The sequence below is a fragment of the Stenella coeruleoalba genome, assembly GCF_951394435.1.
Source record: "Stenella coeruleoalba genome assembly, chromosome: 15".
Classification (NCBI taxonomy): Eukaryota; Metazoa; Chordata; class Mammalia; order Artiodactyla; family Delphinidae; genus Stenella; species Stenella coeruleoalba.
Window position 1 is genome coordinate 50,963,913 of NC_137161.1, and position 17,303 is coordinate 50,981,215.

The window sequence follows — 17,303 nt, forward strand, 5'->3', positions numbered from 1 at the left end:
AGAGGGTTGTGAACCGAGTGGTAGTCAGGGACTGTGGGGACCCCGGCAGCTTGCGGCCCCGCAGAGCCGTCAGCTAGAGCTGTGGGCACTGGAAAGGATGCTAGAGGGGATGCTGATGGGGGCCAGTGTGAACTCCGCCTCCTGCCTGTGGGGGGGACCAGGAATCTCAGCTGGTGGTTTAGCCACAGGCGTGGGGCAGCATAGCCTGGTGACTAAGAACTGACCCTTCACCTTCCCCAAGGGGTGAGGTGCTCTCACACCACTGTGGAACTGCAGTGCTCCCCACAAGGAAGGGGAAGGAGACATCTCGTGTTTGTATTTACTTGATCCTGCCTGAACACTGTTCTGACCATTCAGTTTGAACACTGGACACAGTAAGGGCCAAGGGCCAAGTACGGGGGGGGGGGGGGGCAACTGAGACTTGTTTTTGTAACATCTTAAGTGTTTTCAATTGTTCCTTGTGAAACAAACCAGTTTTTGAGGTGGAAAATAGCTTTTCCATGGCCACCTAAAATAGCAGCAGCAAATGAAATCCACATTTCTGGTCAGGCAGAATTCAAAGCTCCTGTAATATAAAGGTGATAAAACACCTCTTTCTGGGACTTCCCTGGTGGTCCAGTGGTTAAAGACTCAGCACTCCCAGTGCAGGGGGCAGAGGTTTGATCCCTGATTAGGGAACTAAGATCCTGCATGCTGCATGGTGTGGCCAATAAAGAAAAACAAAAAACACCTCTTTCTAAAATGTGTCTAGCCAAGGAGCAGCCCAACACTCATAAACACTTCCAGTGTTTTTCTGGTTGAGAGGTTTTGGAGCTGTGACTGTGGGAATGAAACCAAAACATTTTTTAGACAATCATGTTTAATTACCTCACAACTGAAGCTGCCTTTGGGGCCAAGGGACAGGAAGGAGGCAGCGAACCCAACACTCGAGCTGCACTCTAATCCTAGGTTTATTCAACACAATTCTTTTCTCTACACGACAAAGTACAAACACAATATTATCTAAAATGCTACAAAGTTACAAAACTCAAAACAGAAAATGTATAGTACTGACTGTACAATAAAAGCCAAAAAAGCAATGTACACGTTGCCCAAGTAACCTGCACGACCACCATGAATACCAACACAACGGGGGGTTCTGTGATGACCGGACAGAGCTGGCTCTCAACTTACAAGTTTCAGAGAGAAAGGGAGACATGGGTTTGTCTGTGTGTGTGTGTGTGTGTGTGCACGCACATGAGTACACGTGAAAAGAACCATTTTGGGTATTTGGCCCTAGAGGTCAGAAGAGGACTCAAGCAGGGGAACAGGGCCAGGCTAACAAGAATGGCAGCTGCGTAAAAGCACACCCTTTCCTGTGGGACCCTGCAGGCCAACAGGTTAGGGCACAACCAGCCCACCAGATGGACCCCACGTCATCTGTGGAATGGGAAAACATGCTCCCAGGCTGGGGCTGTACCACCGCCTGGAGCCCCCTGCTCATCCCTGCTGGCTTTGCCACTAAACTGACTCTCAGGAACTAGAAATGTGGAAGCTTTCTAGCCAGAAAACTGGAGGGCATCATTATAAGCACGACCCCAAACCAACAACACTCCTGCAGCCGGAACTCTGCCGCCAGGGGAAATGTAGCAATTACTGCCTTCACCTTCGAAGCCTGCCCCTGAGTGAGGGATTTCTTTCCTACCGATCCTCCTTCTGCTAGAAAAGTGACAAAAGTGAGTTGGATGGTATACAAGTCACAGGGCAGAGCTTCGGTGGCCCTGCTTATCGGGAGGAGTTGGAGCTGGAGCGGCTCCTGTGGCGGCGGCGGCCAGGGGAGCGGGATCGCCGGCGCACAGGGGACCTGCGCCGAGGGGAACGTGACCTGTGGGAAGAGGAGAAACCACATCAGACATGAAACCCACGCCCCGGGAGCAGCTCCGCATCTGGAATCACAGGGGTAAAGCTGCCTTCTTTCGGGAACAATTCTACACAGCTTCACACTCCAACACTCCAGTCAGGACAGCTCCCTTTGGATGTCCCTGACGCAGAACCCTTGGGAGACACACAAATGTTCTAGAGACCAAGGGCATGACCCCAGGCACTCTCTTCTTCGAGGGCTGTGCAAAGTGCACCTTGACACCGCTAGCAGAGGACAGCCTGACACTGGCCTCTGCCAAGGGTGTTGTTAGCCTCTCCCCTACTCCTCTGACCCTTCCGGTTTTCTCATGGAGGGAGGGGAGGGGTCACACCTCCCGAGGGTCCCTCAATCAGGCAGCTCTTCCTTTCCCCAGCTGGAAAGAACACGATGAGCTCTGAAGACTGCCTATGCCAATGCTGCTTTCCCACCCCCATCATGAGGCACAGAGGACAGGCAGGGCTGGACAAAGTCCCAAAGTCATCATCCTAACTTTATGTTTGTAAATAAGATAAACGGAAACTGGCCCTAACCAGTCCCCTGTGAGACCCCGAAGTGATTCACCTTCTCCTCATCCGTGGGGGTGACCTGCGCCACATGGGAGGTGGTGGCAGCATTCTCCTGGGAGGGCTGAATCGCCTAGGGGGTGGCCGAGGCCAGGGGGCCAGCACAGCAGTGGCAGTGATCTCCTGGCCATCGATTTGTCCTGTTGAAAAAAGGATAAAGTCACAAAATATCTAACAAGCACCTACCCTGGGCCAGGCCCAATGCCAGCTATGGGCATACCATGGTGAGTGAGACAGAGGAGCCTGGGGGGACAAGGACAAACTACTCTGGTCACAGAAAGAACCTCATAATTACTGTTATTGGAGGTTTCATAAAGAAAACTACCAGGAAGCAGGGAACCTAATCTTAGTGCATTGGGATAGCCTTCCACGGGAAGCACCATCCAAGTCAACACCTAAAGAACAGCCTGGAATTTGCTAAGTGAGGGGAAGAGCTATGCTCCCGCCCTGAGCTGGAAGGTGGTGTTGCACTTGAACTTCCTTCTTAAGAGCAATGTGAAGGGGGCACTGCAGTGAGGAGACCTGGCAGGGGGCTTTGGCAGGACTGAGATGGGGGTGAAACATAAGAACTCAAGGGATAACGGGGAGGTATAATCACCGGAGCTTGGTGATGGATCAGGTGAGCAAGCCCAGGGGTGGGGTGAAGGATGATCAGCACCAGGGTTTTGGATGATCTGTGATCTCCTGAGAGGTGGGGCCCGAGAGGAAGAAGGGACTTCTGGGGTGGGGAACAAAATGAAAGGATGTTCAGGAGTTGTCAAGTCTGTCTAAAGAGTTTGAAAAAAGTGCTTCAGGGAGGTGAGTCCACGTGCAGCAAGTACTAAAACCACGTGTGAATGAAATCGTAGAACGGCAAGGGGAGGCAGCTCAGAATGGAGGCACAAGGAAACCGCAGGACCTCAGGGAAAGAAAGAGCAAAGGACACTGAGGCACAGACCCAAGAATCCCAGGGGATAAGGCACCCGGATCCAGTCCAGGGACTGCTCAGGGGACCAAGCACAGCCCGTGTACCCCCAAAGAGTGGAGGGTCTTCTATCTTCTCAGCTCCTACTTTCAAGGGAACTTCTGAGGTATTAAGGTGACTCAGGAATTTGGACCTATGTTCGCAACATACTTGAAAGGCTCAATTTAAGTAAACACGGCTTAAGGTGGCCCTGGCCTATGGCCAAAAGCCAGTCCAAGTCAGGGATTTCACAGGCACTGACTATGTAACAACAGAGGCAAAGTCATCCTCTGGCTAGCTACCAGTAAAGGCAAAGCCCCCCCCCGCTTTCTTTCTGGAGACAGTGTGGAGCTGTTCCATTCAGTGGTGCACAGCACAATACACACAGGAAAGTCCTACCAGAATCTTAAGAAAACGTGGAATATTTATAATCACACACATCCTGAACGTGCCCAAGTCTCCCAAATTTTTAGCAAGTGCTCAGACTCTATCAAATACACAAGATCAACAGTCTCTAAAACAAAGGTGTGACTCAACAAAGCCAAGAGCTGAAGTGTGCAGAGGGATGGATCATAGTTTATGCTTAACTCATAAAACACTCCAGAGGGATTTAAGTAGATTGAAAGAGTTGTACCTCAGTACCAAGGAAAATTTTGTAGTATACAAACTCTACCAGAGCTCAAGGGCCAAAGACCTGTGAGGCTATTTATCAAATGTATAAGAGGGCCTCCAAGGATGTCAAGATTGTAAGGGGTTCAGAATCTCCTTCCCACTTGGCCTGGCAGCCCACACAGTGCTGTGGGCAGTCCCGGCTCAGCTCCAGCTGCCTAGAGTACAGCAGCAGTGAACTGGGGCACAGACAAATCCCATATTCCTTCAAATGCAGACTATTCGAAATTTGAAGCTATTCACAAGCGTTCAAAGGTTGACAAATCATTCTACCGAATAAAAAGTGGCTATGGGAAATGGGTAAAATTTGTGAATTCAGCGAAGTTATCCTAAAAATGCTGAAATGTTAGCAAAAGACAAAATGATTCAGGACTTCCCTAGCAGCGAAGTGGTTAAGAATCCGCCTGCCAATGCAGGGGACATGGGTTTGAGCCTTGGTCCAGGAAGATCCCACATGCCGCAGAGCAACTAAGCCCATGTGCCACAACTACTGAGCCTGCGCTCTAGAGCCTGCGAGTCACCACTACTGAGCCCGTGCTCCGCAACAAGAGAAGCCAACGCAATGAGAAGCCCGTGCACAGCAACAAAGACCCAATGCAGCCAAATAAAAAGAGAGAGAGAGAGAGAGAGAGAGAGAGAGAGGGAGAGAGAGGGAGAGAGAGGGAGAGAGAGAGGGAGAGAGAGAGAGAATGACTCAGAGAGGATTAAAGAAAACATTTCCATATAAAAATGATGCTTTGTTATATTCATAATATACTCCTTGCGGGGGGGAACCGTTCATTTGATCCTTAAACTTTGATTGATATTCATATTTGATGAGTTTTTTTTCAAGAACCATGCTCCACAAAACATGTTTTTGGTAAACACCCACCCACTGAGTAAGAACTGGAATCTTGAAAGAGCTCCAGGGAGATTCTTACATGCAGCCAGGTTGAAAGTCGGTTTTAAACACACTATGCGTGGTGGGTAGCTGGTCGTGGACAGGGGACAAAGAAACAGGGGTTCAGAGGGGAGCTGGCAGGGCTTAACTCACCTCCGTCCATGTGCTTCAGCGCCTTCTCGGCCTCATCTGGATTCTCAAACTCCACATATGCATAGCCTTTAGACAGATGGGGGTGCATCCTTTCTACAGGCATGTCAATCATTTTAATTTTCCCATAGGTGGAGAATATCTCCATGATATGATCCTAGGGAGAAAGAAGAGTCACTAATGCTCACCCACTAATCACTTGTGTAAGAGTCAGAGAACCCACTACACAATGACTACAACCTTGGCACCTGGGGGTAAATCTAAACACATACATATAATATATTCCATTAAAATGAATTAACCAGTGCTCTACTTGGTCATGCACCACCAAGTCAGCCCTCCGAAATGCTACATTCTAAGTTCACCTTCTGGCAGAGGCTTGCTTCTCCAGCTTTCCACTTTGAAAATTTGCAAAACAGACACACCCCACTGTCCACTGGACAGAAACAGGATTCCTCACCTTGGTCACATTCCTGGTGAGCCTTCCAATGTGCACTTTGGTGGGTTTAGGGGAAGGGCTCCGCCTTTTCCTTTCCTTTTCATCTCTTTTGGGTGGTTTGGATCTGATTGAAAAAACAAAAAATCCTATTAAGACAGTAAAACTCCTTTTTTGGTCTATTTTTATAATAACTACGGTGACTTTACAGCCCCCCGTTTGTTAATTTAGGTCCCCAGGTAATTCACAGGTTTTGGGGGAGAGCCCTCAAGCCAATTACTCCCGGGTGGAGAAGTGGTGCTGGAAGGGAGCTCACTTCGAGCGGGAACGCCGCCTGTTGTCATGTCTGCGCCGAGACGGACTCGGTGAGCCAGAGGAGCTGCTGGAGCTGGAGCTGCGGGATGTGCTGGAACTTCCTGAGCGGCTTGATGCTGAAGATGAGCTGGATCCGCTGCTGGAGCCTGTGCTGGTGCTGGAGCCTGAGCTGGAGGTAGAGCTGGACCGAGACCTGAGGGGCAAGAGGGAGGGGGTCACAGACAAGTGGTGGGAGCAGCATTTCTTCACTGAACAGGCAAGCCTGCACATGCTCCCAAGATGAACCGCTGGCCTCGTATTTTCAAAACCCACTACTTTCCCCAGCGGGGCAAACACTGACATCCTCCGATCCCTGCCCTAAGCCAAAGCCCTTGGTAGGGACAGAAAACAGCATACATATTGTGCAGTGATAGGGAAGGAAGAATGAGCTGCTTCCAACCTACACAGAAGCCTTGCCTACTGGGAGGTAAAGGAGGAGCCTGGCAAGTCAGAGCCACTAACTCAGCTTGGAAGGCAGCTACTGACTAACACAGGCTGGTTTTCAACAGAAGGAAAAGGAAGCTCCAGGCTAGGGCAATCCAAGCACAACTCCAAATCAAAAGCACTTGACAGAAAAGCATACCCCAAGATGTCCCATTCCTTAACATCTCCAGAAAAGAAAGAATCCCAACACCATCCCCTGTATATAATGAGAGCAAACCCCAAACCAGTTTGCCATAAATTAGAGTCTCTATTAAAAATCTGAGTGTGTTCCTTTTTAAGAAGACAGAGCACTCTGCAGGCTCTTCGGGAAGGAAGAGGGACACGGCTGTGGACGAGAGGCCCTGGCAATGCTCTAACCCGTCAGCCCCACCTGGTGCTGCTGCTACCACTGGAAGCGCTGCGTCTCTTTCGAGTTTTATCCCTGCCACGATCCTTCTCGCTTGACTCCTTGGTGGCCCCCTTATCTTTAGAGCGATCCTTGGACTTCTCATCAGAGCGGTCTTTGCGTTTGGTAGGAGAAGGAGCCCTGGATAGTGAGGAAGAGTATGAGATTACATGCCCCTTTGAATGAACCCTGAAACAACAGCACAACCCCAAAGGGCTACACAAATCCCAGGCAATCACAGGGCAAAATATCTGTGGCTTAGGACACTTTCACTGTAAAATTCAAGACATTTCCAATTTTCCCCTTTCTGAGGGTCCCTAGCAATGAGCACCCCCAAAGTAGCACTAGAAAAATCTAACAGAAGGATTACCTAGTGCTGGACTTTTTATTATTTTCTTTGACTCCTAGCAAGCTCTTCTTTTTCACTCCTGATAAATCCATTCTCCCCTTCTGAGGTGTTCAAAGCAGCAATGGCGGCCTCACTTATCTGAACTCTCACTTCTAACTTGAGTCTGAGAAACGATCCCTAATCGATTGCAATTTACGCCAAAGTGCAGCCTAATAACAAGATAAAAGGATTTACAGAGTAAATTGGCAAGGCAACATATCTACTTTGCAATCAAAAGCTGAGCACAGGAGAAGGCAGCAAGGAACACAGTAAGCAGCAAGCATCCACAAAGCCAGGAACACACGGGGGATGAGCACTGTTTCCTCAGGGGGGGAATCCCGCCCCCACAGGAGGCACAGGTAGAACCATCACCTCAGCTTGTCTTTTTCTTAAGGAACGGTGTGGATGGTGGTGTCCTGTTATTTTACAGGCGGTACAATACCCGTTTTTCATTCTTAAGTTTGATGATGAGCCCTCCACAGTCCTTTAGAAATACTACAGCACCACATTTGCATGCAGAACAGAGAAAAACCCAACTGATAGGATTAGATTTCTTGTTTCATTGCTGTAATCTTTGTAGGATACATTGAATATATGATATGACTGGAAGCAAAAACCATTTCAAAAGTGACTGGTACCGGCATCAAAACATTTAATACCCAAACACAAACAAATGAAACGTTCCCCATGAACACTTAAAAAGCAGTAAAATAAGCCGTTGAAGAATAGTCATTGTAAACACTGACTAATGTTAATGATATGCATATGAGTTAGGGGGGGAAGTATACCAAAGTCTGCAACTTACTTTGAAATGCAAGAAAAAATAAGATTGATGGGTGGCTAGATATAAATAAAGCAAATGTTAACAGAAATGTATCATGTAGAATCTAGGTGGTGGTGACGTGGCTATTCACTGCACAAAATTTTTTCAGCTTTTCTGTATGTTCACATTTTTTCAAAAATAAAATGTTGGAGGGAAAAAAGTAGACATTGGAATTGGATGAGGTACCACATGTAAGGGTTTAGCCAAGTGCCTGGACTGCCATGTACTCAGTGAACAAGCAATAGTAAATATTACTCAAGAACAAACAATTAATTATGTGCCCTGTTTCCTCAGGACTGTTGTCTTTAGTATTTCCACTGAGGTTTTGTACAATCTGCTTGAGTTGCAAGCAAAGATCTCGGGATGTCAGCCTCAACTACCTCTAGCTCACCTTCCTGTAAGTAACTTGGACACGGCACACCAATCGGGATCCTGTTTCCACGTGAATAGTGCTGCCAAAATGCTGGATAAACATTCTGACTGAAGAAAAGAGTACCCAGCTTTGGACATGCAAGTGAAGTACAAAAGAGAATGTCACTTTTGCTGCTCTTTTCCAGGACTATAAAATTTTTAAAGATGTTTTGTTTTAAAATAATAAGGTACTATAGACACCCAGCAGGCAACATTGGATAAGGTTAGTGTCCTTGGACAATCAGTGAGTATAATTCAATGGTTAAGAGTCTGGAGTCAGCCTGCCTGGGTTTGATTCAAAGCTCTGTTGTGTGACCTTGGACAAATCACTTAACCTTTCTGAGCCTCAAGTTCTCATCAGCAGTACAGTGACACAGACAGTTCCTACACCTCATAGTTATCAGGGACATAAACCAAATTAACCCATAAAGGAGTTAATTTGGCACCTAGTTAAGGCTCAATAAACGGTAGCTAATGTTAGAAGAGAGGCTCTGGAGGCTCTTCTCCCACATAAATTCTTGACTCTAAAGTCACACACAGTCTCTGAATGCTCAACAGGGGTCCCTGGATTGCCCCTATTAGGGTCACCAAGAGCAGCACTGTCCAATAGAAAGAGTGCCAGCTACAAGAGTACTCTAAAATTTTCTAGTAGCTGCATTACAAAAAATCTTGGTTAACAGATAAAGTTAACTATTAGTAATATATTTATTTGACATGCTACACACCAAGTATTATCTTTTCACCAATCAGTATACAAATTCATTAATAAAACATCTACACCTCCCCATACTAAGTCTTTGAAACACCTCAATTTGAACTAGGTATATTTCAAGTACTCAATAGCCACGTGTGGCCAATGGCTACCTTACTGTTTAACTGTCCCAGAATGCAGATTCCTGGACCCCACCGCCGTCCTAAAGATCTGCCCTAATGTACTTTGTGAAAACAAGCACCACCGGTTATTCTTAAAACACTAAAAATTAAGAACCACAGAGTAAGTGAACGCTTTGCTGGGCGTGGCCTGAGTACTAGAAAGCAAAGGTTGAGGTTCTTTGTTTACACAAGTTCAGGTAACAGCACAGGACCTTGATTACCTCCCCCATCCTCCGGAAAGGTGCGCGTCCAACAGCCAGAGAGAGGAGAGAACAATTAGTTAAATCTCGAGTAGACGGCGTTTCAGCTCACATCTTCAGAGCACCTTCCCCATTTAAAAGTACATTTTAGGCACAATTCATGCGAAATAACAAAGAGAAAAAGCCATGCCTCTCCTCCATCGATTTTAACCTTCCCGTATCCTACCTCCTGGGGTTACCCGTCAAACTGAGCTCCAAGACGTTAGGGGCCTATCCCCAAGGACTAGCACCGAGAACGGCACACAGGAACCCGGCAGACGTTCGTGGAGTCGATGTTTGAATTAACGGCTTCGAAGGGAGGGTCAGTCGGTCACCCAGGGCATCCCACAAAGCAACTCCGCACCCACCGGCACCGGCCCCACACGCGATCTCGCCGCCCACCGTCCGCGTTCACTCACAACTCCCCAGTCCAGGCGCCGGGCCGCGAGCACTTCCAGGGTAGGGCCCGGCGTTGCGGGCCTGGGTCTCCAGCCCGGCGAGAAGGCCCCGAGGGCGGAGGCCGAGCTCCCGGCTGCTCCGAATTCCGGGGGCCTCACTGGGCCCGCCGCAGAGCGGACGAAGCGAGGGCGCCCTTCCGCCCGCCGCGGCCCCGACCACTTCCGGGCCGCGGCCTCGGCGCCTCCCACTCAGCCCGCCCCGGGCCACACTCTTTATTCTCAAACACTGTACCGCGCCGCTAGGCCGCCGTTGTCACCGCGTGGCCGGGGAGCAGGCCGGCTCCACGATGCGCCCCGCCGAGCCTGGCGGGCGGCCCCTGAAGCTTGGATGGGGTCGGATTCCCCCTACTTACATCTTCCCGCCGCCACGACCTCCGCTCGCTCTCCTCAGCCTCTGACGCGGGCGCCGCTCTGGCGTCAGGATTAGGGAGCGGGAAGGCACCCTCGTCCGGCGCGCAGCGATGACGTAGACCGCCTCAACCAATGAGTGCGAGTGAGGAGAGGGTTAAAGGGCCAAGGCCTTTTTGGGGAGAGAGGAGTCGGGGCGCTTATACTCTGTCTCCCTCTCTGGAGGGGCGACTGGGGCTGTCCCGGGCTAGCTGCACCCCTCATGGGGTCGGCAAGCTGGCAGCTCTCTGGGGCTGGGAGGACTGCGCTGTGTGGGTAGCTCGCGGGCCGGCGCGGAGCGGGTTAAGGGGGCCGTGGCCCCGCCCCTATCCGTGCGCGTGCGCACCGGGCTCGCGGCGTGCCTCCCGGCTTGCCTAGGCGCTTGTCTCCAGACCCCGCAGCTTCGCGCTGGGAGAGGCCGGGCGGCGGTGTTAGGGGAGGGGTGTGCAGGTGCTGCGGCCTTTGGCGGCAGGCCGTGGGGACCCGCATGGCAGAGGCGGCTCAGCGGGCCGGGCCCATTGCGGGGATGGGTTCTTGCGATTACCACTAGTGGTGTGAGGGGTTACCGTGTAGACTCAGCTTCTGCGCCGGCGGAATTCGGCCTGGTGGGCAAGACGGGGTTGTGCAGCCAGAACGCACGGGCAGCAAACTGCAGGGTAGAAGATAATGTGCAGAAAGGGAGGCGCTTCCGAGGAGGTGTCACTGTAGCTGAGACCCGAGTGGAAGGGCGCGCCCGGCAGAGGGAACAGCTGGTGCGAATGCGCGGAGGCTCGCTGGAAGAAGCCGCGGCTAGGAAGGTGGAGCTTAGCGTTGGACAGAACGGGGAAGATGTGCAATATACGGCGCCATGGCGTCATCCCCTGGCCGGTGGACGGTGCAGGCGGGGAGGCACTGTCAGAGCCTTCTGGCGAAGGCAGGAGGGTGAGGGTTAGAGGCCCAGGGCCAGGCAGGAGGCTGTCGGAGTAAAACCGGCGCTGAGTGCATCAGGGCTTGCAAGTTTGTTTACCGCTATGTCCCTCTTCCTGCCGCGCTGTGCCTGGTAAGCAGTCAAAACTGCGTGACTGTTAGTTGGGGGCAGGGAAGGTGCATCCCCGTCCCAGACGCCGTGTGAACAGGTGGGTGTCCCAAGGAAGAGAGGGGAACAGATCCAAGGTGGGGGGAGGAACCAGTGAGGCTTGGAGATGGATGAAATGTCAGGGGAAAGGACAGGAGAGTCCAGGATGAGCCTTAGTGGCCCCGATGGATGGGTATACCTATGTTTGTAGTCTGCAGGTCATTGCTTTCTGCTCCATGTGGTTTTCCCAGCCAGTGGATAGTGACTCCTTTCCTTCATCCAGTTCCTCTGGCCCTGTCCAGGGTGTCAAGTGTGCCCCTAACACCTCACCCTGGGCCGAGGAGTGTCTGAGAAGTTGGGGACAAAAGAGAGTCCTGGAGGAGCAGCCTGCCTTTTGAATCCTCTCTGCCTAGGCACCAACACACTCCTGGGGGTGGGGGTTGGCAGGCAGAGTCAGTGTGGGTCTGGTTCTCCCTTTGCATTTAGATTTGGGGAGGAGGGGGCCTTTATCTCTGCATCACTGTCACATCTGCCATGGCCACTAATGGAGGCATAAGTGGAACAGAAGGGTATCCCTGGCCGTGCATCAGTGAAGAGACCCAGAGGGTCGGTGTTGGGGATGGTGTGGCCTTGATGAGCCAGGCCTGCAGCACACAGAAGTCTGTGAGGAGGCCACGGCAGCACATTGGAGCCCCACATATTCAGGGCCACGTCAATGTGTGCCCGAAAGGCCCCAAATCCAGAGCCTTTGCCCAGGGACACAGTGACACCCTAGGTGGGGGTGGGGCAAGCCCATGATCCCCACTGTGGCAAAAGGAGGATGGGGACACAGCCAGCTGGGCGGATAGCCCCTTCTGGTTTTGGTTTTTTGGCTGCTGCCACACAGCATGCAGGATCCTTTGTTCCCTGACCAGGAATCGAACCTGTGCCCCCTGCAGTGGAAGCATGGAGTCTTAAACACTGGACCACCAGGGAAGTCCCCCCTTCAGTTTTTTTGTTGTTGTTAACGCTCTAAAGTAGTAGAATTTGGCACGCATATAAATTTTAACACATTTCGTATTAAATTTAAAAGCATGATTTATTCATTTATGAATTTAATCAAATTTGTTTCTAAATATTATTGATTTTATTATCGTGTGTTATCAGCTGTTGAGCTTTAATATTTGAGCATCTTGGCTTTTGCCATTTTGAGAATCAGCAGAATGTGTTTGGAAGGAGCATGAGAAAATAAAACTCTGGAGGGCCCCCGACCCCAGCCTTCCAGGAGTCCTGGGTTTCTCCCCTCCCAACCCCCAGTGCTAACCTGCTGAGGCCATGGGAATTGAGGGCCAGGGAGCTGTGGTCTTCGGGGACCTCAGGAGGTCTTTGGCCCAGGTTTGATGGAGGGGGTGGGGCAGGGCTCCTTGGGACAGGGCACTGGGCAAACAAGCCCCAGGCCTGGAGCTTTACACCACAAGCATCCTGTGGGCTCTGGCCAGTGTCTTGAGCCCCCCTCCCTTTCCCCCAGGGCCGAGGGCCACCTGCTGACGATGTGGGGCTGCACTCAGTTTGAGAATATACCCACATCAAGGCAGAATATCCCCCTGCCTTTATTCTCTATGGGCCTGGAGGCCTCCGCAGTGCCTGCCCTTGGAGGCTAGTAACCTGGCACACTGAAAGGGCCAGGGATGGCCTGGGTTGTGTTGGAGGTCACAGTGGGCCACACAGGAGCTTTGAGCAGGCATTGCATCTACTTGCAAACCATGTCAAGGAAGCACTTCTACCCATTGCTGACAGGCTCTGTGCCAAGGGCAGGCATGGTCTGGCCAAGTGGAAGAAAGGGGTTTGGGTGGGGTCAAGGCAGTTGTGATGTCTAGGCGACCCTGGAGGAGGCATCAGAAGAGGGGCGGGTCAAGAGGCCTGGCTTCTGTCTGTGGGGGTGAATGCCTGCAGCCCCTGAAGGAGCCCAGAAGGAGGCACCCAGGAGGAGGCACTGGCCTGTCCTTCTGGGTGGTCAGGCTGGATATGAAAGGGCCAGCCAGCCAATGAGGGTCTGGAGTTGTGGTGAGGCCTCCCTGGCTCTGCGTCTCCAAGGTGTGGGGGCGTCAGATCCTGGGGCCCCATGGGCGGAACAGGCTGCCCACTGGAGGGGCTACAGGGCCTAGGGCTGCTGAGCGGTGGGCTTGGGAGCTTGTGCTGGTTTTCATGCCCTAAACCTCATGTCCATTTCTGCCCTAAGGAGGTCAAGGATAGTGATATCTGAGCTGCCCACCTTGGGGCTGTCACAGGGGACAGGGAGGGGCCCGGCCAGAGAAGGGGAGCAGGTGTGCTGGGTTCTGGGTGAGCTGCTCAGGCCTGCCCCATGCCTACTCTGGCCTCCACAGCCAGTGGATTTGGGGCTTCTCCGACCTTGGAGGCATCTAATGCTGGCATCTTTGGGGTGTGGGCCGGGCCCCAGGAGCGGGGCCTGGGCGGCCCTGTGTGTTGAAGAAGGAAGGCAGGGCCCCCGCTCCCTGGGCCCGACCCCCAGCTTCAGCCCCTCTTCCAGCCTGCTTGAAGCCCAGGCCACGTGTGCCCATCATGTGTGCATGAGACTCCAGGGCCCCAGTGCTGTGCTGCCTCCTGGCTGTCTCTCCTGGGGGGCCTGTGGGGACCTGGACTGCCGTCTTGGTGCCCTTTCTCAAGCAGTCTCCAGGCCCACCTTTACCCTGAAACCCCCTTAGGGTGCCCTGCCCTCCAGTGGGGATGGGAGAGGGGCTGCAGGAGCTTGCACATTCCAGGGTTTGGGGTCAGACCTGAGCTAAGGTTCAGGGAATGGGGCCTTGTGTCTGGAGGGGTGATGTTGCACACTCGGCCTGCTGGCCTCAGCTGTGGGCTTGGGTGAGCAGCCTAACCCTGACTTTGGTGTTGGAGGTACCTCATGGAACCCCTGTGGGTCTTTTCCTTGATGGAGTGGGTGTTTAGCCCCTCTGGACCCAGGTGGGCCCAGGCTGTCTACCCAGGAGTGTCCCTGTCTGCAGGTATGGCTCTGGCCCTTAGCACAGCCAGCAGGGTCTGGATGAGCATGGGTGGTGCTCACCTTCACACTGACAGATCTGTGTGGGAGTGAGGGTCCTACAGGGCCTTGCTAGCTTATGCCATGAGCATTGCACTGGTACCCGGAGGTGAGCTGAACAGCAGCTGGCGCAGGTGTCACTCAGATGGAGCAGCAGGAATCGGCTGCCCTGGCTGGCAGTCTAGCCCCGGGCTAGCCTTTTGGAAACCTTTCCCCCTCATTCCCAGGCTCTGGCCCCACAGGTGTCAATTTGACTCCCCTGGGGCATGGGCCGTCATCGCCTCTGTGTTCAAGGAATGGCCTGAGTTCAAGCCGGGCTGGGGGTGTGTGAGTCCAGGCCAGGCAGACAGGGCCAGCTCCTCCTCCACCTGGTGGGTGTGGTCATCCCCAGACGGTTTGTGGCCACCCTCGGACCTTCCTTCCAGCCTGCCCTCCAGGTGCTGGCCTTGGCTCACTCCTCCATTTTGCTGGACTCTCTGCCTCACTCTTGCCTGCTGCTTTGTGAGACTGGGTCAGGGGTCCCAGGGACTTGGGTGACCTTGGCTTCCCCTCAAGTTCTAGGCTAAAGATCTGGGATTGGAATTTTCCCAGAAAGAAACTGTCCAGTTTGTTTTGCTTTTCTGAGCCCCTGCAGCCAAAGGGCTAGGGCACTCTGTTGGCAGGGTGGTGGATGGGGAAATGGACCCTGGGGTAGGGCCACAGAGCGGCCATACCCAGGTCTTCCTGGCTGAAGTGGGGTCTCACTAGCTAAGGTGGACAAGGAAGGCATGCATGGGGGGACCAATTTCTTGAGGAAGCCAGCCTGCCTTCTACAATCACGGTTGAGACTGCAGTTGTGTCCTGGTATTGGGGTTTTTCTTGCGGGGGGGGGGGGGTGCCCGGGTAAATATAAGACTGCATGTCCTAGCGCCCTCGTCTGGTGCAGCCATGTGTCTGCATTCTGGATGATGACAAAGACGCAAAACCACGTTGACGGCCAGCTGTGCCCTCCCGCTCCTCACCCTGTTTCCTGCTCACTCCATCTGGAAGTCTCGCTGGCACCTTGGCCCTGAAAGGTGACCTTGAGGAGGGAGGCCTGCACCTGGATGGAGCAGGCAGATGGAGTCTGGCTCCCTGAGACCTTGACCACTGGTAATGGAATGCCTAGATTGCCTTCTCTGGAATTCGTACTTGGCAGAGAAATAAACTCTTGTCTTTTGTAAACCACCGCGGTGTAGTTTTCTGATGTGTGCAGTAAGGCCACTGCAGAGTCTTTGTTCCACAGGAGCTGTTCCTGTAACCTGCTGCCCGGCAGCCCTTTCCCATGGTGAAGGCAGAGGAGGTGCTCCCCTCCTCCCCACAAGGCTGCCCTCCTCCTTCCTCAGGGCCCTCGGTTCTGGGTGCAGCTGTCAGGCTGTAGGACAGCCCATGTGTCCACTGACTGTCTCAGTTGAGCCACCGTGGGGCCCGGCAGGACTTTTCCACAGGCCTCGCTCTCAGCCCTGATGTGGTCTCTAGACCTCCGGAGCCCCGGACCAGACTGTGCAGGGCAGGGAAGGCAGGACCTTGGCCCTGGCAGATGTGGCAGCTGTTTGGGGCCAGCATCTCTAGGGACCATCTGGGCCTGGAGATCTGAGTAAAGTGGAATAGGCATGGAGCAGGAGGTGGCGGGGTGTGGGTAGGCCGACTCTCCTGTTAGGGAGCTGGTGGGTCCTGCCCTGCCCCTGGGCTTGGAGGTGCCACAGCTCAAACCAAACCACCAGGGCTGCGGGCATCTAAGGCCCCAATCCTGGCTCTTTGAGGACACTTGGGCCCAATGGTGGGTTTCCAGCAGACCTGCAGATGACCTGGGGGTGCTGCGTGGACCCTAACAGCGGCACCTGTCTGCTGCTCCTGGGGTCCTTCCTAACTGTCTCTCCTGCAACTGCCCAAGCTCCACGCGTGGATACAGTCATGGGCTCCTCTCCCCTGACTGCCGTATGCCTCTCATTTTGTCCCCACTGCTGCAGCCTTGGCTGTGACTCCATCATCCTCTCCACGGCTGCTGACTTGTCTTCCAAAAGGGGTTTCCGATCACGACAGCCCCTGCTTCCATCCTGCCAGTCTCTCCACCTCATCTCCCGTCAACAAACCCACCTCTCCCTGGACCCTTGCAATCTGATCTCATGCGTGTGCCTCAGATATGCTGTTCCTTGAGTCCTGAGCACCTTTCCTCACACCCTGTTTTGTGACATTGAAGGGAAAAATGTCAAATTTCTAAATCTTTAACACATAGGCTGAAAAACAAGGCCAGGATGCCCTGCAGGAGGACACGTGGCCAGGCCATGCTGGCCTCTGCCCTCCTCCATTGACCAGCAAACCTACAGCTGCCACACACCTGCAGACAAGTCACAGCCCACCTCTCAGAAGATGCTTGCTGCTGGGCAACGATTAGGACCACAACCACCCCTAAGTTGTTGTTGTTGTTATTTTTTAATAATATGGAACTAAATGATGATGGTTGGAAGAATCTTAAAGGGAATAAAAGAGCTACAAGAAACTATTTGCAACGTTCATAAACTTTGAGAGAATGATAAAAATGCAAATTTGAAACTGTACCAAATGAACCAGAGTGATGAAAACAAGTCTTTTCTAAACCTATGAATTCTAAGGTAATGTAAAAGGCACAGAGATTCAAATCACGGAAATTTAGAAAGCCATTAAGAGGACTTCCCTGGTGGCACAGTGGTTAAGAATCCTCCTGCCAATGCAGGGGGCATGGGTTCGATCCCTAGTCCGGGAAGATCCAACATGCCACAGAGCAACTAAGCCCCTGAGCCATAACTACTGAGCCTGCTCTCTAGAGCTCACAAACCACAACTACTGAAGCCCGTGCGCCTAGAGCCCGTGCTCCGCAGCAAGAGAAGCCACCGCAATGAGCAGCTCGCGTACTG

General features: G+C 52.6%; 1 protein-coding gene across 3 annotated transcripts; it reads right to left on the reverse strand.

Annotated features, from left to right (window-relative positions):
• Positions 1 to 926: 926 nt before the first annotated feature.
• On the reverse strand, positions 927 to 10,537 carry RNPS1 (RNA binding protein with serine rich domain 1). Of its 3 annotated transcripts, none has more exons than XM_079946578.1 (8): positions 10,270 to 10,533; positions 7,095 to 7,282; positions 6,710 to 6,865; positions 5,858 to 6,049; positions 5,566 to 5,668; positions 5,109 to 5,262; positions 2,462 to 2,603; positions 927 to 1,864 (listed from the first exon to the last, which is right to left on the reverse strand). In XM_079946578.1, exons 2-8 carry the CDS (start codon positions 7,163 to 7,165, stop codon positions 1,765 to 1,767), a joined length of 918 nt encoding a protein of 305 aa, XP_079802704.1. In that variant the 5' UTR covers positions 7,166 to 7,282; positions 10,270 to 10,533; the 3' UTR covers positions 927 to 1,764. The 3 variants fall into 3 exon arrangements, with proteins under 3 accessions (XP_079802704.1, XP_079802705.1, XP_079802706.1); XM_079946579.1 differs by lacking the exon at positions 10,270 to 10,533 and adding an exon at positions 9,878 to 10,083; XM_079946580.1 differs by lacking the exon at positions 7,095 to 7,282 and having other exon boundaries at positions 10,270 to 10,537.
• Between the last annotated feature and the right edge of the window lie 6,766 nt (positions 10,538 to 17,303).

What these genes read in the sequence shown, in the direction of transcription:
- RNPS1 (XM_079946578.1), bottom strand. Translation starts at nt 7,165, where the DNA reads ATGGATTTATCAGGAGTGAAAAAGAAGAGCTTGCTAGGAGTCAAAGAA. An exon ending in TCACCAGGAATGTGACCAAG is followed by an intron (nt 5,263 to 5,565) that starts GTGAGGAATCCT and finishes CTTTCTCCCTAG; the next exon opens with GATCATATCATGGAGATATT. An exon ending in CCCCCACGGATGAGGAGAAG is followed by an intron (nt 1,865 to 2,461) that starts GTGAATCACTTC and finishes CTCTTCCCACAG; the next exon opens with GTCACGTTCCCCTCGGCGCA.